Source organism: Leucopleurus acutus (assembly GCF_964270905.1).
Source record: "Leucopleurus acutus genome assembly, chromosome: 21".
NCBI lineage: Eukaryota > Metazoa > Chordata > Mammalia > Artiodactyla > Delphinidae > Leucopleurus > Leucopleurus acutus.
In genome coordinates, this window is record NC_139163.1 from 10,841,767 (window position 1) to 10,866,028 (window position 24,262).

Below are 24,262 nucleotides of genomic sequence, written 5' to 3' on the forward strand. Positions count from 1 at the left end.
GATGTACAATTTGCAAAAAAAAAAAAAAAAGGCTTATTTTACTCAGAATGAATGCATCTAGCTACTTTTTGATTAGTATTGATACTTTGTGGTTTTAAAAAAAATGATTTCAAAGCCAAAATGTAATCTTGGGAGTTGTCTCTCTTTGTTTTCTGCATTATTTTTTTACTGAAATCCCCCAATTTTAGTGCTGTTCAGGGGAGGGTCTGGAAGCACAGGTCTCTGTGAGGGTTGCTCTGTCCAAGGGCACGTGTGGCCGTGTTTGCCTGGGGTTTGGGGGACGCTCAGAGCAGCCTCCTGGATGGAAAGCAGCCTCCAGGTTTGCAGGACTGGGGCTGAGAAACCCCGGTCCGGAGCTGACTGAATGGGATACAGCTGGTGGGCTTCACCGTGAGAGTCCCTCTCCCACCCTCTCCTGAGCTTCTCCTCCCTCCGAGGCCCGTCTGTCCCCTCCCTGTGGGCCTGGTGATTCTGCTGGTGGGACCACTGATGCATCCCCGGTAGCCCTGGGTCAGGCTCACAGCCCCGCACATTCCATATGAGCCTGTTTCTCTCCATCTGCAGAAGCCGGAGGGTGGGACAGTGTCTAACTCCTGATCAAGTATTTACACACCGGGCACCTTGTCTGGTCCCACCACCCCAGACCCGCGGTCACCCCGTGACCTTTCAGAAGTCCTGGCGGGAGGGGCCTTGGTACAGCCCCCCATCACCCCACACCTTCCAGGAGGAGCCCTGCCCAGCCCAATCACTAGAGCACTTTTTTTTTTTTTTTTTTTTTTTTCGGTACGCGGGCCTCTCACTGTTGTGGCCTCTCCCGTTGAGGAGCACAGGCTCCGGACGCGCAGGCTCAGCGGCCATGGCTCATGGGCCCAGCCGCTCCGCGGCATGTGGGATCTTCCCGGACCGGGGCACGAACCCACATCCCCTGCATCGGCAGGCAGACTCTCAACCACTGCGCCACCAGGAAAGCCCACAGAGCATGGTTTTTTCAGAATGCATCCTTAAGGTCCCGAGTTCACACGCTGCCCTGATGGACGCGCTGAATAGAGTTCAGGGGCGACCCCATGCCCACGCGGCCCTGGAAAGGTGCGGGTCCTGACGCATGGCCCCCTCGGTGCTCAGGTGTTTGGCAGCAGGGATGGCCTTACAGCTCCTCTGTGTCTGGAAACCTGCGCATCCCTGGGACCCCAACTGAAGCCGCCCTGCTCACCAGGCTCTCTAGGTCCCTAGTCTGCAGCAATTTGATTTTGGTCACAGTATAGAGAGTACTGTCAGTGCCTCTCTAACTGCACTGAATTCCTTTTCTCTTATACACACAGCGGTGACGCACTTGGCTTTTTCTAACTCCTCAGCGTGTGGAGGCCGCTGCATCAGGGAGCTAGCTGGTCATGCACGTGGGTGCATCCTTCAGGGCAGAAAACGCTCAGTAACTGTTGTTTGAGTGAAATCTGCTATGGACTGAATGTCTGTGTTCCCCCAAAATTCATGTGTTGACTCCCAACCGCCAAAGTAATGGTGTCAGGGGGGCCTTTGGGAGGTGAGAGGTTATGAGGGTGGGGCCCCCAGGATGGGATTAGTGTCCTTCTAACAGAGACCCCACAGGGCCCCCAGCCCTTCCTCCACGTGAGGACACAGGGAGAAGACGCCGCCTGTAAGCCAGGAAGAGGGTCCTCAGCAGACGCTGAATCTGCCAGCACCCTGATCTCGGACCTCCAGCCTCCAGAACTGGGAGAAGTAAATGTCTGCTGTTTATAAGCCCCCAGTCTGTGGCATCTTTTTTCTTTCACCGTAGCCCAAATGTAGTAAGACAAAGCCTCACATGCACTGATGGAGGCGTGAATGCATCAAATAAAGATTTGCTGTGTGAGGAGGGGAACCAACACGGGAGAAGGTACCGTAATTCATTCGGCAGCAGGCAGGCTTGGAAACCGTGCAAGGTAAACACTGATATTTAGCATAAAAGCTAGGCAGTGCACTCCAGAAATCTAGATGAAAAATCCCAATCTCCTAAGTTCTATAGACACGTGTTAGTAGCTTTAAAACCGATTTTGATTTGTTCGTACAAAGTTTTAACATTAAATTGTCAAATAAAATACATCTTTTGGACCGTCCCCTTGATTAGCTGGCATGTGACCTTCCCTCCTCTGCAGCACGTGACGGGGACTCGACGTCACACGCTGGGAGGAGCGTTCCCTGAGGGGTGTCGGGATCCCCAAGGGGCAGGTGGGTAGGAGGGGGCTGCACGTCCTGAGGGGTCTCCGCTGTGGAGGAGGGAGGATGGAGGGACGCAGTAAATAGATACATTGTTACTGTCCAGAGAGAACCCTGGCAAGGCACCATGTCCACTATGTCTAGAAACTTCTAGAAATTTCCCTGAAGGAAATAAGTGTGGACGCCCCTCGAGTTACAGAGTTACACATCTATATGTACATGCAGGGGTGTTAATAAAAGGACACAAAAATAAATGTCCAAAAGAGGAGTTCTTTTAAAATGAGTTACGTATTATAATTACTTTGAGACATTCATGCAGTTAGATGGTGTGCAGACGTCAGACGCCATCTAACATCCTTTATATAAAAATATTTTCACAACATGTGCCTGTCCTGAAGAAGGCTTTAAGTATTGGCAGGTATTATTTTATATTCAGATATTTTTAAAATTACATAGTGTGCCCGTTTTCTCCATGCTGTCTCATATAATATCTGCCTAATATTCTTTAATTGATCATTTCATTTTGTCTGCCTTTTTTCATTTCCGTTTGCAATTGACTTGCCAGTGCAAAATTTGGTTCAACAGAACCGTCCTCATAAATGCTTATAAATTACCAATTCTTTATAACTGACTTAAATTTAACATTCGCGGGAATGAAGAAAACCCATTATTAACGATCACATCTCCTATAAATGAGCCAATGTCACAAAAATTACTGGTAGGGCAATTTAATTTCAGTGTGTCTGAGGGCCTTCTCTCAGAATGTTTCTCCTAGAAAAAGTGGGTTTTCTCTTCCATTGTAGTCATTTTGAATGTGCTGTATTAATCCACTTTTATCACTGACTTTAATTTCACAGAAACCTTCTTTATCTTCCTCTGTTCCATGGCCATTTTCCTCATCATAAAATTACTTTTCATACATTACACCCTATGAGCTTCAGAGAATGTCTGTGCCCTAAAATGGAATTGTTAATGGCAAGGGCATGGGGTGTGGTACTCACTTCTAAAAAGATAACTTTACTCATTTGTCTTGTCTGTCACTAGAGAAGATTTTAGGGTTTTCAGTAAATGTCACTCACCTTTCCTTGGAGTTTTTAGATACTGAGGCCAATTGGAAAAAAAAAAAAAAGAAGATTGGTATTTTGAACGGGACCAGAGGCAAAGGCTCCTGCCTTGCTCTGTGCCTTTAGCCTCTACCGGCTGCAAAACGTCCCTCAGTGCTCTGTAAATGACAATGGCTCATTTCACTGCACGAGCATTAACATCACTATAAAGCATTTTAAATTTTAATGTGGGACGGTAGGATCAGAGACTCGGAGGAGACGTTAAAAACCTGTCCAGTCTCACCCTCTCGATTCAGAGATAAGGAAACTGGGAAACCCAGTTTGGAAAACAAAACGTCTAAAGTTATGGTGCTTTGCTCCCAACTAGTCATTGTAACAACACTGGGGACATGACTGATTCCTTCTCTCCGCCCTTCCTCCCCCACCCTCCTTCCTTTCTTCCTTTTCTTTTTTTTTTAAAGCTTCCTATAAATTATCCTTTCACACACTTTACATCAGCATCCCTGACCCGAGGTGCGAGTTAGAATCACGTAGGGGACTTTTCTAGACAATAAGCCCACCAGGGACCAGTATTTAAATGCCCCCCAGGTGACAGGGACCCACGACAGGCAGGTTGACCCTCATGTTTCAGCGAAGGGGCTGCTCAAGACCTCTGGATCCCAGTGCGAACGCGCCTGGCGGGGGCGCCTCGGTGCTACGTCCACCGGCTGGTCCACTGGCTACTTGGCTTGCCCGACAGCTGATGCAGGGTTTCCCTTCCCATCAGAACCCACCGCCGCCCACTCACCACCACAAGTGGGAAACTGGGCAACATTTCGAGAACTCTTTTGTAGCCAACGTCACCAAATCCTTCTGTCCGTTTCTTCCCAAGTCCTTTAAAATCTGACTGTTCTCATTATAACCACCAACCATCACCTCATGTCCACACTGTAGGAACGGCACTAAGTACTTTCTGTGCCTAAACATTACGGTGGCTTCTAAAAAAACTTTAAAATAGAATTACCATAGGACAAAGCAATTGCACCTCTAGGTGTCCCCCCAGGAATTAAGTCCAGGCCCTCGGTGCCCTCGGGCTGTGCCAGTCCAGGTGAGACAGCACCCCGAGTGCCACGTGCTGTCCAGAGGTGGACGGCAGCCTCTGAGTCAGCCTCAGGTTCCTGCTGCCACGGAGACGGAAACGTGGCCTCAGGATGCATAGGTCTTATGTTTTGGCAGGTCCCCCTCCCTCTAAAAGCCTGTCACAGAAAAGAACTGGTGCCGCAGACACAACTGTGATGCTGGAAAATCTTCGACCCAGTACAAATGCAGGCGAGCTATTGTCAAAGCCTCATGAAACAGAAGTCAGATGAGTCATCCCTTCATGCGGAAGCTTCGCAGAGTGAAACAAAAAATAACGCGTGCTTATCGCAGTGAGAAAGCCAGTGTTCCTTCTAAATAAAGAGGAAAAATAATTTTATTGGCCTATTTCCAAGTAGAGAAAGGCCTGGTTAGACTGGCAAGTTAGAAATAAAGTTCTAACTCAATCATAGTGGATAATACACTGTCATTCTTTTAGGACTATACCTGGTTTTGTAATTTTACGTTGAAAAGCAACCTTTTTCTGGTTCTAATTTCCTTTAAAAGAAAGCGCAGCTTTACACTAAAGGACTCCTGTGATTTTGAATATTATTCTCTGAGCCAGTCAAATGAGCAACAGAGTCACTGGCTAACGATCAGATATCAATTAAGAAAAACTCGAATTTAAATAGAAATCAAGCTTATGATCCACAAGACAGCCTCTGCGCGGTCACAGCAGATGGCCGTCAGGAGCCGAGAAGGCAGCCGGAAGCCTTTGAGGCTGGCGAGTAACCGTGTTAGGTGCAGGGCCAGGAACCCAGAGCCACGGAGAGGGTGTCTCTTCTCAGTTACATTCCATGTGGATCTCATTCAGCCGTCTGAGGCTGAATTCATCCAGCACTCCCCATTTCTAAAGGAGCATCTGCCCCGTTTCATGTAAGCCCGACTCCCTGTCAAACGGTGATGGCCAACTCCAGCTCCAGCTTCACTGTGTCTGTGGCAGCAGACAGATAAAACTTCCACGTGATTTCTACGAGCGCCGGGGAAAAGAGAATGTGATAGTAACTCGGGGCTCCCTTGGAAGCAAGCATATAGTTGCACTCGGCACCCAAGCCACGTGGAGCTGGGCCTGCCTGGAGAAACCAGCTGTTGTATGTCAAGTAACAAGAGTTACCTGAGAAAAATGCAAACACAAAAGCTTTTCCCTCCCTTAGATTGACTTAGGGTTTCGTGACGAAGGAGGGAAGGGGAGATGCGTCATTCTCCATGTGCGGACAGGTCTCAATTATGTTAATGCAGCTTTGCTGATTAATAATATTAATTATGTAAATAACCACCTTAATGATTAATCTGGGATGATCTGGAGCCAACTGTGTTCTCATCTAGATCTTCCATAATGTTTACAAACCACTATTTAAAAAAAATTTCACTGCATCTTACTTAGTTCTCATTAGGACCCCCTAAAGTCGAATGTATACTTAAAACATTTTGCGGGGAGGGTCACCGGTGACGGACGTGCACGTCGCCCCCGCCCGGAACGCCCGTCTCTCTGTGCCGCACTGGTGTGTACTCTACCTAGATCCTCCTTGGCCGGCCCCGGAAAGCTGATGCCCGGCTGGACCAGGTCCCCGCCCTCTTCCTCTGCAAAGAGAGAAACAAAGTCACTTTTCAGTATGTTGCTGGTGTGGCCCGCATAAGCACAACGCATCCCCTACACGCCCCCGCGACACTCGGGCACGAGCCACGCTTTCCGGCTTACGCCACGGCTCGGGGCTGGCGTTTGGGGCCGAAGCCCAGAAACCACCACCTTTTCTGACAACAGTCCTGCGGTCGCAGGTGCACGTTTGCCCCACGGAGGCGCCGCCTTAGGTCGCCGTGCAAGGGATTCACGGCTGCTCCTTGGTCTCCTGCAGACTTTGTAGACTTTGTCTGCACGTGAACTGGATTCTGTAAACTCGGCCGCACGATTGTTTCCCGGCTGGTGAGTCCCCTGTGAGCCCTACACGGTCCTGAGCACGACTCCTCTGACGTCTGGAAAGTCTTGTACTACCTGAGGCCTCATCTGGCAAAATTCGAAGCCTGCAGTTACTGTTGTCATCTTAATACTCGTTAACCTTAGGTCAATTTTGTCCACATCTCATTTCCTTCTGTTGTGACAACAGGTCACTGGCATTGATTTTCGATTGCTGGGTCTGTGATTAGTGCAGAAGCAGACACGGCATTCTTAGAGGGACACGTCGTGCGGCTGTATAAGGTCTCGGGGGTCATCTCGCTCTGGCCCTCCCTACCCAGATGAGGCAACAAAGCCAAAGGGACAAAAGGCCTGGGCTCTGTGTCCAGCCGGCCCTGGGGAGCTGGACACAGACACAGCAGCGGCCTTCCGTCCTGGGCTCCGCTCGGCGAACCAGGCGCCTTGGTCTGCCGGCCGCTCTGGGCCCCATGAGTGCTGCCTGGCAGCTTAGATCTGCTGATGCCCAGGGACTGTCTGCCCCGCGATGCGCGGAGAGCGGGGAGGGGGGGGCGGGGGGCAGACAGCAGGTCTCCATACAGAGACAGGGAGTTTCAGATAAGCTTCATATATGTACCATCATTTGGGTGTGTGGTCCGTAAATATCATTCTAAATATAATTACATAGTCAGACGTGCGTTCACGCAGGCTTCCAACATTCTTGAATAAGTTTTGGGCAAATATTCTAGTAGGACATCCATTCTAGCAATCCTAAATGCAGTTACCATGTTATAGTCGCGGGGGGCTTCGTTTTAGGACATTGTGATCAGCCCACTGACATTTTCACCATCTTCAAGTCAGCAAATAGGCACCTTCCACTTTCAGCAAGTTTACAGGACGTTAAAGAGAGAAAGGTAGGGTTATTTGTAGTGAGGTGGGTGGACCCAGAGTCTGTCATACAGAGTGAAGTAAGTCAGAAAGAGAAAAACAAATACCGTATGCTAACACATATATATGGAATCTAAAAAAATAAAATAAAAATGGTTCTGAAGAACCTAGGGGCAGGACAGGAATAAAGATGCAGACGTAGAGAATGGACTTGAGGACACGGGGACGGGGAAGGGGAAGGTGGGACAAGTGAGAGAGTGGCATGGACATATATACACTACCAAATGTAAAACAGATAGCTAGTGGGAAGCAGCCGCATAGCACAGGGAGATCAGCTCGGTGCTTTGTGACCACCTAGAGGGGTGGGATAGGGAGGGTGGGAGGGAGGGAGATGCAAGAGGGAGGGGATATGGGGATATATGTATACGTATAGCTGATTCACTTTGTTATACAGCAGAAACTAACACACCATTGTAAAGCAATTCTACTCCAATAAAGATGGTAAAAAAAAAAAAAAAAAAGAAAGAAAGGTAGGGGGTTTGGCCATGAAAGATGCTGTGGAGCTGTGGAATTTACCATGTCTCAGGTAAACTGTGGCGGAATTTCATCTTACGGGGTCTCCCAGGCACTGCTTTTAAGATATATACAATATACATGAATATACACGTATATATGTCTAATAAATGTCTGTCTGAATTGGGGTAAGTATTTTAGAGAGAGCTTATTCGAATGCATTCACATAATTCAGCTGCGCCCCGTTTTTCATGGCTAAGAGTACTTCTTGCACGTTTGAAGTCTTGTTTTACTGCTAATAAGCCATCGACGACAAAGCTGGCTGGTCAGGTGACCACAGGGTAATATGAAACTCAAGATGCCGTGTTTCATTTGTTTAGAAGCATAATGCAATAGGATGCACAGAGCTAATTAAATACGGTTGCCACGGAGACTATGTTCACGTGGTCAGCGTTATTAACTTGAAGCCCGTCTGCGTTAGGTGGGGTAGAAGAGAATTAGGAGAATAAACCGAAACAGTGAACCTTCGATTTCGATCCCATTTGTTCTCCTTGAACACACACACACACGCACAGAAACAAAGGGACGAGCTTTACCAGTATGAATCTGAACGAGCAGCTGACATCACACAGTGGAACCGCGAGCACGCGCTGAACTGACAAAGACGCCCAGCGGATGCAGGCGAACAGACAGAGCCCAGCGCAGCGCAATCAACCGGCAGCTTCACAGAAGGGCGAGTCTCATTATCCCGAGAACGAGACTCCAAGGACGCCGCCTGAGGCGGTGCGGAGGCCAGCCCTGGATCGTGAGGGTGGACGCCACCAGCTGCATACTCCCCCTCCGCTTGTCCTTCCTCAGATCAGATAAAGTGAGGCCTCGGAGCGGCTACACTTAAGGAAAACCTTTCAGTCAAACACATGGAATGTGGGTTAAGGGCAAATGCATTAGACGTTTCTGTTTCTGGTTTTACCTCTTAGCCCCTTGAGCCTCGTTCAAAGCGTGTGTTGGTGTCATTAGTGGCCGTGATCCTGCCTTATCCAACCAGCTTTGTCTTTGCAGCTCACATTTTGTGTATCCACCCGATACCTACTCACAGCCCAGAGCACTGATCCGGGCACCGTCCCGTTCACATGCACAGACGGGGTCTGCGGGCCGGTCACCCAACGTCCTGTGTCCGCAGCGGGACGAGAACGTCCGAGGTGACCGGCGAAGGAAGCACGTAGGGCGCAGGGCACGTCTCCTCCTCTGATACCTCTCGGTCCCCAAAGCTGCCCCTGCCAGGCTTACAGAGATGTGCCAGCACGAGTTCTTCCCGATTCCAGTCTCTGACCCAGCCTGCACCAAGGAGAGGAAGCATCTCTCCTGCCAGTGCTGCGCAGACAAGTGGCGGGACCAGGGAGCAGCACGGCTGGAGCAATGAGCCGGCAGCTCGGGGCTGCGCGTGAGACCCCCGGGGACTGCGACACCTCCCCGGCCACATGAGCACACCACAGCCTGGGGAGGGGTCGGGCAGCCACCGTGCAGATCACACACGTGAGATTAATCACGCTGTAAAATGAGGAGTGCCTGCATTGGACACCATGTTCACATTTCAGCATGTTTTCTTTGCAAAAATAGAAGCGTGCCACAGACTGAAAAAGTTGGGAAATCATCCACAGACACGTCTGAGTGCATCTAGTGAGTTCTGGTCTTCACTAGAGGTTCGGCTCTTCACTCTTAGGGCTCTGGACCCTCCTCCCTGCACACTGGGTGCTGACAATACCTTCCAGATGAGTTCACCTTACGGATTAATCGTCTTATTTACCAAGTCGCTAACACATGACCTAGCGATTCGATAACACCTCTGGGTGAATTGTAAGCAGGTCTTTTTGTGGTTCTGGGCCACGGTGCTTCTTCAAAGGGTCAACGCCTAATTCCACGTGTGCACCGAACTTCTCCCAGATGAAATCCAGGTGAGGGGGGATCAAACGCGGCTGGTGGAGCTGAGCTACCACCACGGAAGCACCATGCGGGCCCGTCTCTGAAATCGCCTGCACACGTCAGACAGTCGCCACCCTCGTCCCCTGCACCTGGGAGCTGAGGAAGTTATCCGAGAGAATCCTACGATCCAGGGTGTGGCCATCATCTCAGAGGACGACCGGTGTCTGCTGCCTCTTCTCACGGACGCACCGCTCACGCCCCCTCAAGGGGGACAGGGTCAGCTCCGGGTGTCCTCACGGTCAGACCTCACGTGCACGTTCCAGGTGGTTGTGGCATCCACACTGTGCAATGAGGACCAGAGAGGCGGGCGTGTCACCTGGGGAAGAGAGACACTGGATGCGGGGGGCCCTGCTGGGACAGAAACGAGAGCCGTGGGTACAAGAGCCCACAGCGGGCGCGGAGACAAGGAGGCCGAGATCTGAGGTCCCGAGAAGCAAAGGCCCCACCTCAATGCAGACCAAAGTCGGGTCCCGAGTAAAGAACCCCCCAGTGAGGGTCAGAGCCAAGTGTGCTGGCAGCACCGTGTCAGAACGAGATCTGGCTTCACTGCGCTGTGCGCGTGGCCATGGGAGTGTCTCCTGCTTCACGGAGAGGGTCCTTCAGGAAGCGACGGGGCCGAGCACCTAACACAGCCCCTGCCCCGCTCCCGCCTTCCTCTCATCCTCCCACTGGATATGATCCAGGACTCGGCCCCTTTTCCAGTCTCAGGAAATGAGGGGCTGGCATCGGGACCACCTGGGTGGTCAGCAGCTGGGTCTGCTTCCCAGCTGGCTTTTGGTCATTTGGCCAGATTTTGGTGAAGCAGAGAAGAAAAGTGACATGTATGATAATTTGTGTGCACGTTTGCAAATCCTCAGGCCTCCATTACCTCACTTCATTGACCCAACCGACCGCTGTGCAGTTATGGCACGAAGGGCCCTCTGCCCTGATGGATGCAGAAGGCGAGACCCGGGACGTTCCGTGCCTTCCCTGACCTCACGTTAGGGGCGGATTCCTGGAGGCTGAGCCTGTCCTGATGGAAGCTCTGGCTCTTTCACCCTGCTGTCTGGGGGTATGTTTGGACGCGTCAGCAACCTGACCCTTCATTTCTTAAAGACCTGACCCACGAACGCCCCGCTGCCAGGCTCAGAAAAGAGCAGGGAGAACACACACTTCCAGTCTTTGGGCTTCTAAACCCTCTTAAGCACAAGGACAAATTATACCTTTTGAGGCGGAAAGTTGTCTCTGAATCATGCCCACTTGGAAGCAATATTAAGAAAGCGTTAGAAGGAAAAACAATGTTTATACACGAAAAGGGAAATTGCTCATAAGAAAATACCGGATTTCTTGGTGTAAAGGAGTACAATACCGTTACTACCTCATAAACACCAAGAAAATGAAATGATACGCTTTGTCCACTGTGCCCGGGACCTGGCAGCATGTCTTGCTCCAAACGGTGTTTTTACTTATGCGCTTAATCAGTTTTTCCCCACTGCGTCCCTGTGGGCAGTGAGGGGGCAGAGACCACTGTCCTTGTGGACACAGTGGCCACAGGCCTGGAGCAGAGAAGTGATTCACCCACAGTCCCCAGCAGAATCGTGATTTCTGATGGAGATTTTCAGTAGCACATCCTTGTTTTTTTTTTTTTTTTTTTTTTTTTTCCAAATGACGCCTACACAGAACTCCAAATATAAGAAAGGATGCTATGGGTGCAGTCTGGGAGCACTGGGTTAAGAAGAGGATGCGGTGGGGTGTCTGCCCCCGTTTTCTTCTCTTGCAGCCTTCAGAGCTTCTCTGCAGAACCCAGAGCGGCCGGGACACACGGCCGCCCAGGGAGACTACGGGGGTGAGTGACTCTCACTTCTTTTTGTTGCTGGGATGATACCTTTTGAGCTGAGGGTAGTAGCATGTGAAGCTTTTTTTTTTTTTTTTTAAACCACATGGACTACCGCCAAACCTATACAATTTTTTCCATATTTCTTTGCTGCTTTAGTCCATAGCAGGTTTTTTTTTAAAAAATAATTAATTCATTTATTTTTGCTGTGTTGGGTCTTCGTTTCTGTGCGAGGGCTTTCTTCAGTTGCGGCGAGCAGGGGCCACTCTTCATTGCGGTGCGCGGGCCTCTCACTGCCGCGGCCTCTTGTTGCGGAGCACAGGCTCCGGACGTGCAGGCTCAGCAGTTGTGGCTCACGGGCTTAGTTGCTCCGCGGCATGTGGGATCCTCCCAGACCAGGGCTCGAACCCGTGTCCCCCGCATTGGCAGGCAGACTCCCAACCACTGCGCCCACCAGGGAAGCCCCGCATGTGAAGCTTTTGCTGCTGAATCTATAGCTTCCAAAGTCTGACTGATGTTACCAAGGACCCTCCACCATGCCCACCCTGAGTCCAGCTGCATCTCTGGGTCTTCCCTTGGGATCGGTCCCTCTGACAGTCATTTCTTTCCTGTTCCTTTTCCCCCAGGCCCAGGGCACCGGTCTGGCTCAACCCACGTGGGCTCCACACACTCGGCCTTTCTCCAGCCTCACTTCACCAGATCCATCTGGTCTACCCGCTCACTTCAAGTGCACTCACACCTCCGATCCCGCCCAGATCCTCTGCCAGCTAAAGAAGGTCACTCGCACTGGGCTCCACAAGGACTGACCCACAAGCCACCGCAGCTGCTGACCTTCAACCCACCGTGAGAGGAGTCCAGGGCGGAGACCAGGAAGGAGGTGCTCTGTGCTCCAGGAAAACTCGTGAACAGGCCTTCACATAGTTAGGTATTTTCGGGAGATATTACAAAGCCAATTCCTCACACCTCCCCATACTCAGAAAAGTGCTAAGACCATTAACTAAGGCATGTGCTCCTGTGACCAGCAGAACCTTCCAGCCAGCTGTGTGCCTGGTCGCACGCACCCTTCGCCTGAATCACACATGTGCTCACCTCCCCCAGCTCTGGGGAGCAGGTCCTCAGAGCCACCGGGAGGCTGTCTCCGGCTCATCGTCCCCGGTAAGTCCCCGAATAACCCTGAACTCACAGCTCTCGGGTGGTGCGTTATTTCCCAGTCTCCACCTCCGACCTCTCCTCAGTTAAAAAGTTTGCTTGTGAAAATGTCTCCTGACTGTATGACTGGTTGGAAACTCCTCCCGGTGGATAGAAAGGGCACAGGACACGGAGCCACGGAGTCAGGGTGACGACCACGGGTGGAGTGACCGAATCTCCAGGTGTGACACCCGGCAGCTACTTCTGGACGCACCCAGGAGATACTCTGCAGATTCAGTTTGTGAAGAAGCCACCCACAAAGTTCGGTGATCTGACAGTTTGCCCAATTTCTAGATTCTTCTCCGTCTTTAAAAGTTTACTCTGCAGAAAGCACTCAAGTCCCCATTTCAGCCGTTTCCCTAACGACAGGACTTGAAGCTGCTCAAATTAAGGGTCCATCTCTGCTCCTCGAGGATAAAGACACTGATTAGTGCGACCGTCCCTCCTCACAGCTGTGCCTGCAGCCTGCCTCCAGCCCCCGCCAGGACCGTTGCTAATGGCTTTCCTTTGAAACACAGAAAAATGCTCATAATTTTATTTTGGACCAAAGATCAAGTCTCCGAAGAAGCTGCCCGAAAGTCTGCAGAATTTTCACTCCTAGTCAAGTGTCACTCAGGTGAGAGGAAAACTTGGGGTCGCAAGAGGGAACAGCGGAAGCCCCGATGGCGGGTGTCAGGGTTCACACCCCTCGGACCCAGGCAGGGCAGTGGCGTCCCGTTTGCAGCCTTTGAGGGCCTCACCACGCCTTCAAACAAATCACAAAATCGTCTTCCACAGGAATTCACGTGCGACTAAGGGCAGCGCACACTTCACTCTGAATTCCTCTGGACTTGGACACGGGAGGAAAACGTGCTGAAGTAAAAAGCAGACTTTCTTATGTAAGGAAGGAAGCTTCAGGATGAAACGTATCTGTCTGCTGTTAAACTTGAACATTCGTCACTTCAAAAGTGACGTTAATTACATTTTATATAATATGTTTTAAATCTAAATTCCACATGAATGTCGTGTCAAATCCTCTGTGCTACCATCTGTATTTAATAAGGTTTTACACCTAAGTTTGCTGGGAGATATGTCCACCACGTTTAAAGTGGAAATACAGTTTTAAGGACAGAGTAAAGGGCATTTTACAAAGCTTAGAAAAAGCTGTCCTCTGCAGCCTGAGCTGCTGCTTCCAGACCCTGGGTTAGGTAACCACCTCAGAGAAGGGAGTGAACGATGCTGACACCAGACACCTTCTTTATCTCTGACACCAGACACCTTCTTTATCTCTGACGGGTGGCTTTCTGCTGGTTCATCAGAAGTCCCTGGGTAGGGCGGCCAGAGGACACCCAGGCATTTGAATTTCAGATAAACAAAGAATAATATTGAAGTATATCCCAAGCGGTATCTGTTGTGTATCTGAAATTCAAACTTAACAGGTCATCCTGGATCTTTATTTGCTAAATCCTGCCTCGATGCCCTGGGGGCTTTGAGAAGAACGCAGATGCTCTGGCCTCAATCCTGGAGGTTCTGGGTCCGGAGGTTCTGGGTGGCCCGGGGTCAGTTCACCTCACTCCAGAGGCGACTTTATTGTGCAGCCGGATTGAGAACAGCCAACTTCACAGAACGAACAAAAGCGACGTATTCAAGGCCCCCATCCCACCCTCCCTCCTCCAGCTAGGAACAGGAGGCCTGACCGCCCTGCGCCCACAGGGTCCAGGTGGCTGCCGTCCTTGGCCGCTGGGAGGTCCAGCGCGGCCCTACTCCCCGCAGGCACCTTCCGGAGATGCTGACTTCATACCAGGACAGGGAGTGGGATTCTCTGCCTGGAAAACTCTCTCCCATTTCCTTTGTGATACCACCTACTTTCTGGAGAGGAGTTTTCCAGCATTTTAACGTTATAAAAAGCCACAACGTTAACTTTTGAACACTCTAAATTCTTTGTTTTAATAGGTCTTTATTGGAGTATAACTGCTTCACAATACTGTGTTAGTTTCTGTCGTACTCGAAATTCATTTGACGTATCATCTTAATTTTCTACACTTGATGAATGTCCGGCATCTCCTGGCTCCTTCCAGAGGCGTCCACCCGAGCGGGAGGGGCTTTGATGGCCCAGGAGTAATGAGAGCTCCAGTGATTTCATGTCTTTTCCTTGACTTTGTGCAAGTGACTCGAGGGTGAGTAGTGACACTCCATTTTTTGCCCCCTCTAACAAAATTGGCAAGCCTTGATTTTCAAATATCCAGTTAAAGCAGAATGGTTAAATAAATTACGGAACAATCACAGCATGGAATGTTAGAGAGCTTTTAGCCAGTTTAGAAATTCCCGATGTAACGCTGAGTGAGACGCCGAGATGCAAACTCTGACTGCTTCACGATCCTCGTCTGCTCTGGAAAAAAGACGGGGGCCGTTTACCAAGATGTCAAGAGCGACTGTCTGCAGTTGGAGGGATTATGGCCACGCTTTATTCTTCTCTTTAACCTTTTCGTGCTTTCCAGATTTTCTTCAACAGGCTTGTGTGCGCTTTATAAATACAAAGGGCATTATAAAAACACTTGGTGTTCAGCCGTCTCCGGTAAAACCAACATCTGTTTTCTCCTTTGCTGAAATTAGATGGCCCGGTTCCCAAGTCCACCTTCTTTCCTATTCCGCGTGTGGGCATTAGCCGCTCCTCTACTTGCAGAGCCCTGCGGCCCCTCCAGGCTTAGGTGGGCGTGGGATCAGGATCCGTCTTTGGGAAAGTGACGGGGATAAAATGTGTCCTCGGCATTTTTACTTTCACTGTCTTTCTTGGGCGTTCGTGTGCCCGCTCTCCTTTCCTGGTTCCTCTTTAAGACACTCCTTTTCCTGCATCAAAATCTGGGCTCAGAAAATAAATGTGCTAAACTCATTCCCAGTAAAGTGCAAAGGGACCCCAACAGCCTTCTTGAACACGGCCTCTGTGTCCAGGGACTGTCTGTGCCCAGAGGGGCAGGGCCTGCTGTGGACACCACCACGCAGGGGGTTTCACCCCGCGGATCACAGCAGGGAAGGAGGGCCTGGGCCGTCCACCAGCCCCGCTGCGGCCATGACGGGACCCCGAAAGGCATTCTGTGGTTGAACCTGCTTCATCATGGGTTCGTCCTACAGTGATTAAAATTCCTTTCAAAACATATCATTTAACAGCAAGGACCTGCTATACAGCACAGGGAACTATATTCAACACCCTGTAATAAACCATAATGGAAAAGTATCGGAAAAAGAATATATATAGATATATAGATAGATAGAGATAGATAGAGATAGATATAACTGCACCACTTTGCTGTACACCTGAAACTAAAACAACATTGTAAATCAACTATAGTTCAATTAAAATAAAAAGAAAAAAAGATATCATTTATTTGTTTCTGGCCGTGCCGCACAGCACGAGGAACTTCCCCGACCAGGGATGGAACCCGGGCTCCCTGCATTGGAAGCGCGTTGTCTTAACCACTGGACCACCAGGGAAGTCCAAGCCGTCATTTAAAAGGTAGCATTTTCACATTTGCTGTTTCACTGGACCTAGCGCTTCCTGGAAGGGGCCCTGAGAGGGATTATCTGAGGGGAGTGGTCCAGGGGCGGCTGTCCCCCACCCCCCGGCTGTGTGAACGACGCTGTCCCACACCTGCCCACACTCAGCCCCTGAAACCCCCCACCCCCACCCTCACTTCCACCCCACACCTGCCTGCTGACACCAAGTGCTGGCACTGTGACTCTGAGACGGGACCCACACCCTCCAGGGGCCCACAGTCTGGCAGGAAAATTACATGAAACAGTGACCTCAGGGCCCAGAAAGGAAGGGCAGGAACAGGTCTTCGCGTGGACGAGTGCCATCCGTGTGACTCCATAGGGCACCTAATTTAAAAATACATTTTTAACTCCCGTCACTCCGGAGTTAGATGTATCATGTTCAGCTGTTACACAGACTTGATTAAACTCAATTATGGACAGAATTCATCATATAAGTCTATACATTAAAATATTTCCTAGCCAAAACGGTATGCTGATTCTTACTTCCTAAAACAAAGAAACTTTGGAAATTTGATTTGTGGTCAAACACCCACTTTCAGTGCCCCTTCGCCGTAAAACTGAATTTTGATCTATATCCCCAGGCCTGCCATTAGTCATTTATTCCTCTTTGGATGTTAATCAAAGTGAATCACATTTGTTAGAAAATGACAGGTGAACCCGGTTACCATCACGCATCGACAAGTCACGTCCAAGGCATCGCTCTTCCGTTTCTGAAATACATCGCACGACAAGTTTACTCGCAGGAGACTGAATAAGTACGAGGTTTCACGGCAAGCAATGCGTTTTTAAAGCCCTCGGATTCCAGATCGAGTCTGGTTGAACACATGATGTGGTCCTTGACCTGAAACCCAACCAGAAGTGGCACCCCCATATCGTTTCCATCTCCGAAACGGCTGGTCTCCTGGGTCAGCGGGAGACATTCAGAGAGTGGAGACGCCAGCTTTCCCATCTGTTGGTGCTTCGGGAGATCAGCAGCGGCAGGACTCATGCATTTTAGCATTCTAATGTCGTGCTTGTGACACAAGTGTGTGGTTCTCAACCTCCTGGTTCACTGGCAGTGAATCTGTCTCCAGCAATTTGTGTTTTCTATTATGAAAAACCCTGGCAATTTCACCCCACTTGGCAGGAAGCGCTTCGCTGGCTCAGAGCTGGAAGAGCCAGAAGCGATGGCTGACGGGGACCGATCGGAGGTGCGGGGCCCGCGAGGAGAGTGGCATAGGGGTCCCTGTTCCTGGGGACACGGCATGCGTCAGCTTGCCTGGGGACGCAGAGCAGACAACCTCCCCCCCAGGACCTTCCCTTCTCCAGGCAGGACCACTCTCAAAGCTGCGGGGAACACAATGGACTCCATCCACCTGATGGTGTTGCCGTCCTTTCTAAATCACAGGGACCGGCCATCACCCAGCTCTGAGCTGAGAGTCCCGACCTGGTCCCGAGCACATTTCCTTCCACCTGCCTGGGCTCCACTGCCTTTTACAAACGCCAGGGGAGCCCAGGACGCTTAGCGGAATATTTGGCACTAATAAACCTTCACCTTGGACTTCTCCACGGAAATCCAAAGGGCTCTTGCGGGACGCTGCTCATCTGTCCCTTCCCTTCCAGCGTGAAGGCTGAGCCACACCGGGAGGTCTGGCCGGAGTACACGGCCTGGTACCGAGGGCCTGGGCAGGGATGGAGGCTGGAAGAACACGAGACCCTGAAGACAGGCACTGCCTGCTTATTGGTTTTCTGAGACCCATCTGAGCCCTTCAGAGGCTCACCCTGTCCTCCACCTGTAAGGGGGGCTGAGTGCCAGACCGCACCCGGCCCTGGCGGCTGAGCTCGTGCGTCTCCAGGAGGCCCAGCGCAGTGCCCGCCTCCAGCCATGCTCGCACGCCCTGAGCTCGGGACACCCAGCCTCCCCCACATCTCACTGGCTGTCTCCACCGGGAGAATGTCTGGTCCTTGATCACGTTCCTGAAATCTGTGCTTTCCTGCTTCGCCTTCCCGCGTAGGGCATCATGGCTGGTCCATTCTAAACTGGTCTCCCGGGAACCTGGCAGACGCATGGCTGCTTTCAAACACACTTTCTGCATGTGAATGACAGGTGAGTCCTGCCTGATTTCTAAGGTGGAAAAACTAGAGAAAACCTGCAACTCATTAACTGTGTTTACAGTGTACAGCAGGGCCTGGCTAATCAACCCGATCTAAATCATACTGAAAAAGCTTATAATTATCTGGCAAGAGGAGAGAAAAAGATGAGACAAAAATACATTCTTTCTTCTTACAGAAAAATAACAGGGCAGCTGCATTAAAATCAGCCCAATTTTCCAAGTCATTTCTGAAACCACTTGTCAAGGCGAACTCGGCATCCACACAGTTCTCTGAGGCTCCGTGAAAGAGACCATGGAAACGCCTGATGCTAATGGATAATTTTCACCCTCAATTTATTCATTCTCATCGAAATTGAAGACAATGCCTCCGTACCGACATGGCAGCCACGGTGGCAAAACAAAGTTTCTGCAGGGCAGATGTCAGCGAGACAAAAGGGCGGGGAAGTCAGGGTGGAAGGTGTGGTGAATTGTTAAGGGGACAAATCAGTGTTCCGCTGCCGGAAGATTTCGATACAGTCTCATGACTCAGTTTGAGAGGAAATGAAAGCATCTCGGAAACCATAAAATGATCTATCGTTGTCCCCGTTCCTCATATACTTATGGCCAGTTAGGTCTGGTTTAATTTTTCATGGAGCTCCCATAAGTGTTTATGCACTAACAACATGAATGTTTTTGTATCAGATGCTACAGCCATTTGGAAGAGAAATGCCCTCCCAGCTTACACCTGGGGTCTCTATTCGCTGCACTGGCTGGAGTGAGCAGGAAGGACCCTGATGCTTCCGAATCAATCTGAACTCCCTTTGCGTTTCTGGATCGGAGTTCTGGACTATCACTGATGATAAAGAATTAACGCCCCATGAAGGACACCGGGGGTCACTGGGATTTCCAGGGACAGAACCTTCCACTGTAGGTCTAAGCCACTAGGACTAGAATTTTCCTTCTTTTCAAGTATTTCTGGGCAATAAGGATCTAAGGAACTCATGTTAGCATCTTAAAAGAATCACCATTGGGGCTTCCCTGGTGGCGCAGTGGTTGAGAGTCCGCCTGCCAATGCAGGGGACATGGGTTCGTGCCCAGGTCCGGGAAGATCCCACATGCTGCGGAGCGGCTGGGCCCGTGAGCCATGGCCGCTGAGCCTGCGCGTCCGGAGCCTGTGCTCCGCAACGGGAGAGGCCACAACAGTGAGAGGCCCGCGTACCGCAAAAAAAAAAAAAAAAAAAAAAGTATCTTTGAGACCCACGTATTCTGAAGCACAGAAGATCTGATAAAACTACCACAATTTCCCCCATGCTGTCGTGTAAGCAGATGCTAGGGTGACATCCCACCAGGGCAGGGACGGCTCTCTGTACGTGTGAGTGTGGTCACGTGCTGCCCTCCTGAGGGAGATGGACTTGATCCGGTGGAAGCGCCGAGGCCCTAAGGGTCATAGGTCAGGGGCCAGTCCCGGGAATCTCCTCTCAGCTGGTCATTGTCAACGATGGTGGAGACGTGGCCAGGTGACCGTGGCCAGGTCCACTGGGGAGGACGGCAGCTGGGGCCCAGAGGAGGCAGCACACAGGCGTGCCCAGGATGAGTTTAATTTCTGGGCTGGCCGAGGAATCAGAGGGTTTTAAAATTCTTTTTCCAAGAGTTTAGTGCCTTAGACAATAAAATCCAACACACTGTCAACTAACTCTGACTTTTCCTCCTAAGGTTTTTCTGTTAAAGGCCGTGCCGTTGGAAAGAAAAGCGTGCTTCCTCTTTCCAGCTCAGGCCGGTGGGCGCCATGGCGGGTCGGCCGTCTCTCGGTTCCGCAGGCTCGTGGCCTCACACGATGACCACGTGGGAAGCACGTGAAACCCACACCCAGAGACTTTCGGAACACGCTGACGGCTCTCTTTCATTTTTGTTGTTCTTTTATTTTGTTAGCACCAGCTCTCCTATTTGGCAAATCATTTGTAAACCATCCGCTGGGCTGCCAAAGGATCAGCTGTCTGCCTGCGTGTCTGCTTAAATTAAGTCTCTCCCTTGGTTTAAGTTGTTTTAAAGCAAAACGTGTGTGCGTGCTGGCTCGTCCAGCACCAGGGGTGCTGCCTGGTGATGACGTGATGCTGAACAAAAGCAAGCAAAGACTGAATTGGCCCTGGACCGTCTCCCGCCTCCCGCTCTCTCCTCTTTCAGGAAAACACAGGGAAAACCTCACCAAAGTCACGTGCAGCCTCTGAAGAGCCACACCACAGAAGCCAAACCGCACCTTTGGAGACTCGGAAACCCTCACCGGCCACACGGGGTTCCTTGAATCATCGAAAGCTCGGAGGCGGAGGGGGGAGGCTTAGTGCAGCTATTACTCAGTGTGCAGATTAGATGCCCGGCTGCAGGGCGTCCTCGGGAAATCACGGTCCTCTCTGGGCGCCAGACAGAATAATCGTACTGCCGCCCAGGTTCACGTGAGGATTAAACGCATTAATACCTGGAAAACATTTAGAGTACAGACTCGGGCTTTTATTAAAAAAAAAGTCAAACAGCACAACCCAGTTTAGATGCGCAACTGAGGTGCTCTCACAATAAATCCTACACAATAAATCCCGCCCAAACCTTCCATCCAGAGAAAGGTTTCCACAGCGGATTCTCTTCGCCGCTATTATTACCTTATTACAAAGCAAACTGGAGCAGAGATGCCAAAAAAAACTAACATCCAGCTTGGACCTTCGGGTGAGGCACGAGGAAAAACCACCGCAAAGCTGACTGTTTTCTCCAGCGTAGGGCTGGCCGAACCCTCTGTATAACAGGCACGATAAGCGAGGCAGAAATCCATGACTGGCCAGAACAACACAGAGGAGGAAACTGTTACTGCTTTCAAGGCTCAGCCCGCGAGGAAAGTGAACTGCACGTCACCCGCCTCCTGCTTCGGAAGCAGATCCCCGTTGAGCAGGCTCGGACCCCACCCCCTGGACGGCCCGATTCTCAGATCCCCACGTCCGATTCACCACCTGCTGCAGCACCGCAGTGGTGTAGCGCCTGGGCAGGAAGTGATCCCGGCCCCACCTCTCAGAACAGAGCTTCCTCGAGCCAGGCCAGGGGTCATTTCTGCCCCGAAAAGGCCCAGGGTGAGAGCTCTGCGCAGATGCGAATGCTCACGCTGATGGACTTCGTATCCGACGCGCCCTTACGATTCCCGTCTGCGTTACCTGGCGGCTGAGTGACGTTCAGGACATGCCTTCAGGGTTTTGAAATGGAACATATTTTTAGACTCAGAGCCCCGCAGTCACCGGGTCACTGGAGGCCGTCCTGTCATCGGGACACTGTCAGGCTGGCCATCTTGGGTTCTGGGTGCTACCACTTTGTGTTATGGGGCCTGACAAGGTTGATAGATTTAATTGTTTCTGCATTATTTAGGGAGTGTTAATAAATTAATATTTCCTGGAGTTTCTGTGACATGAATCGCATTTGGCTAACGCTGCACTCTGACCTTCGATCTGTTCCTCGACCTCACAACTCTTCTTAGTACCCGGCTAACGATGCGTCTTCAGGAAGGACTAAGATGGAAGAACAGCTCCTCCACCAGGCAGGCCCCCTGGGTTACCAAACACAACACTGCATGGCTCTGACATCAAGGGGCTGCCTAATTTAACCGGACACCACGCGAATGGAGAGATGAGCACAACCGGGACGACGTCGGGAGAAAGAGTGGCCATAAATTTTGCACACCCACAGGCTCATCCAGGAAAGTGAGGGTTTAAAGCTGCAGCCTTAACCTTTCGGGGAACCTTAGGAGAACCTTATGGGAATCTTAGACGGACTTTCTGAGAAAACGGGGACGTCCATACACAACCCTTTTTGCCTGCGTCGGGGACGATTTCCTCGCAACCCTGCAACATTCATCCGCGTCCTCTGGGGCACAAGTCCCCGAAGTAAAGGGACGGCAGCCTGTAGCCTGGAACAGGTCACAGGAAGTCACCTGACGTCCAGGAAGACGAGAAATAAGCAAAGACAGCAAACAGTCTCTTTCGTAAGAGAAATGCAAGAAAACGAACAGGTAGTTAAGGATGAAACGGAAGATATTTCACTAACAGCATTTAAGGTCCTATGAGCGACAGCTCAGATGCTGTTAACAAAAATCGTTTCTTGAAATCTGAGTGCTTCACAGCGTAGGCAACTGCCTGGTTAGCCAGACTTGCAGTAATAACCAGCAGATCCCACTTGGAACTAGGGCTGGAACCATCCACCCACTTCTCACAGGCCTCTTCCAGCTGTCCGACGGTGGTGGTCCCGCTGCCACCAACTTGGGTCAATTCAAATGGCCACGGAGAATTTTTTTTTTCTTTTGGCCACGGAGATTTTAACTGATGGGTTAAGACACGGTGATTATCGTAAAAGATGGCAGTTGGGGGAAAAGGAAGGCGGGCCATTTCCGAAGGTCACATTAACCCCTTGTGTACAAACGAGGAACAGAGCTAAGCCACCGGGACAGAGGGAGACGAACAAACTCTCAAGAAAAACAAAACCTCCGTGCCTCCCACCCTGAAAAATGCTTTTCTGAGTGGCCAGACTCCACTGGCTCTGTCCACGAGAGCAAAAGTAGCGGGAACTCACTCTTCCCTGCCGATGACTGTTTCCAGAACCAGCTCTGTTCTCTTGGTTTGGGTTCTCATTCCATCAGGCATCGTTTTTAGTTCCCCACCTTTCAAATTCTTCTGGGCCACATCATCTCATTGTTGGTCAGCTCTGAGTCTGTGAACCCGTAATATAACCCGTATGTTTAAACATGAGGAAATAAATGTCAGGGAAGTAAGCTCCTCCGAGCAGATGGGAAGGATGCTGTCTGTCTTCAGCACAGGCAGGTGAACTGTGAGAAATTTGACTCCGGATCAGACAGACGCTCCAAAGATGACTGACGTGGCCCCCGAGCTCGGGCTTTACAGCCACCTCTCTGAGCCAGAGTTTCGATAAAAGAGCATCGTTCCCCACAGGGAAGGCTTAACGGGGGGAGTTCAGTCGAGTTGGGCCACGAGGGAAGGTAAAATAGAGTCAGATGGAGATGGAAGGAGGTGGGGAGGGAGAACGGCGTGTGGACGCAGCAGAACGGGACGGCGGCCAGCTGCAGCCGGGCACTTGGGCTCCCGATGGAGCACACAGAGATTACAAAGCAGAGTTTGACTTAGCAAGAACGGGCTAGTCATTTGGAGGAGCACACGGAGCAGCAGGAGTGGGGTCTGACCCAAGGCAAGGCACTGAGAGGAGACCGGCTTCTTAGAAGTGTCACTCCGATGACACTGACGCTCGCACGGGGGGAGGAGCCGCGGGGAAGCGTGTGATCGAAATATCCAAGCTGGTCTCAGCGGCAATTAGCTTGACTCAGCTAAAACCACACATGCTGTGCTCAGCTGAACTGTGAAAATTAGACAGAACCTAGGAGAGTGGGTCAGGGACACCCTAGAAGCACAGAAGGAAAGGAAAAGACTTATTGGCCTCACAAGAGTAGACTTATATTTTAACACGGCTTCAAATGCGCTATAGGAACATTATTAGGATTACGCTGTTGTCTCCCGTAGATGCGCGTGTAAATAAGGCTTCGGAAGGATTTTAAAGCCGAGGCTCGCGAGCTGGGTCTTCCCACATCCCCCCAGCTTTAAAGTTGAACCCACAGGTGAGAAGCACAACTCGGAGCTAAAAGCTCGTGGAACGCCAGGCTGGCGTCGGATGCTGACTCACTGTCACTTTTATTCTGTTAAACTCTTCATTCCGTTGCTTGCGGATCTAGCCAAGCATCAAATATTTAAGAGAAAATAGAATAAAATACCGATATGTGCTTCTGCTTGCCACCAATCCACTGATTTGGCCGTATCTGAGCTGTTCTACGGAGGTTCGAAGGAGGGAAGGCATGACAAGATACCGTGTTTCCACGGAGGTGGTATTAAAAATATTCATCAACCGTGACGTCACAACGTCCACCACTTAGAATGAATTCCAACCCCAGTGGGGTGGCCGCTGGTCCTAG

At 50.7% G+C, this 24,262-nt stretch overlaps 1 protein-coding gene across 1 annotated transcript in view; it reads right to left on the reverse strand.

Annotated features, from left to right (window-relative positions):
• DLGAP2 (DLG associated protein 2) overlaps positions 1 to 24,262 on the reverse strand; it is a gene marked incomplete at its 3' end in the record, with an annotated part of 716,077 nt that overhangs the window by 140,921 nt on the left and 550,894 nt on the right. Inside the window, exon 5 of the mRNA XM_082863905.1 lies at positions 5,907 to 5,972. Within this exon, the coding sequence (XP_082720031.1) occupies positions 5,907 to 5,972 (66 nt within the window). The remainder of the gene's footprint in view (positions 1 to 5,906; positions 5,973 to 24,262) is intronic.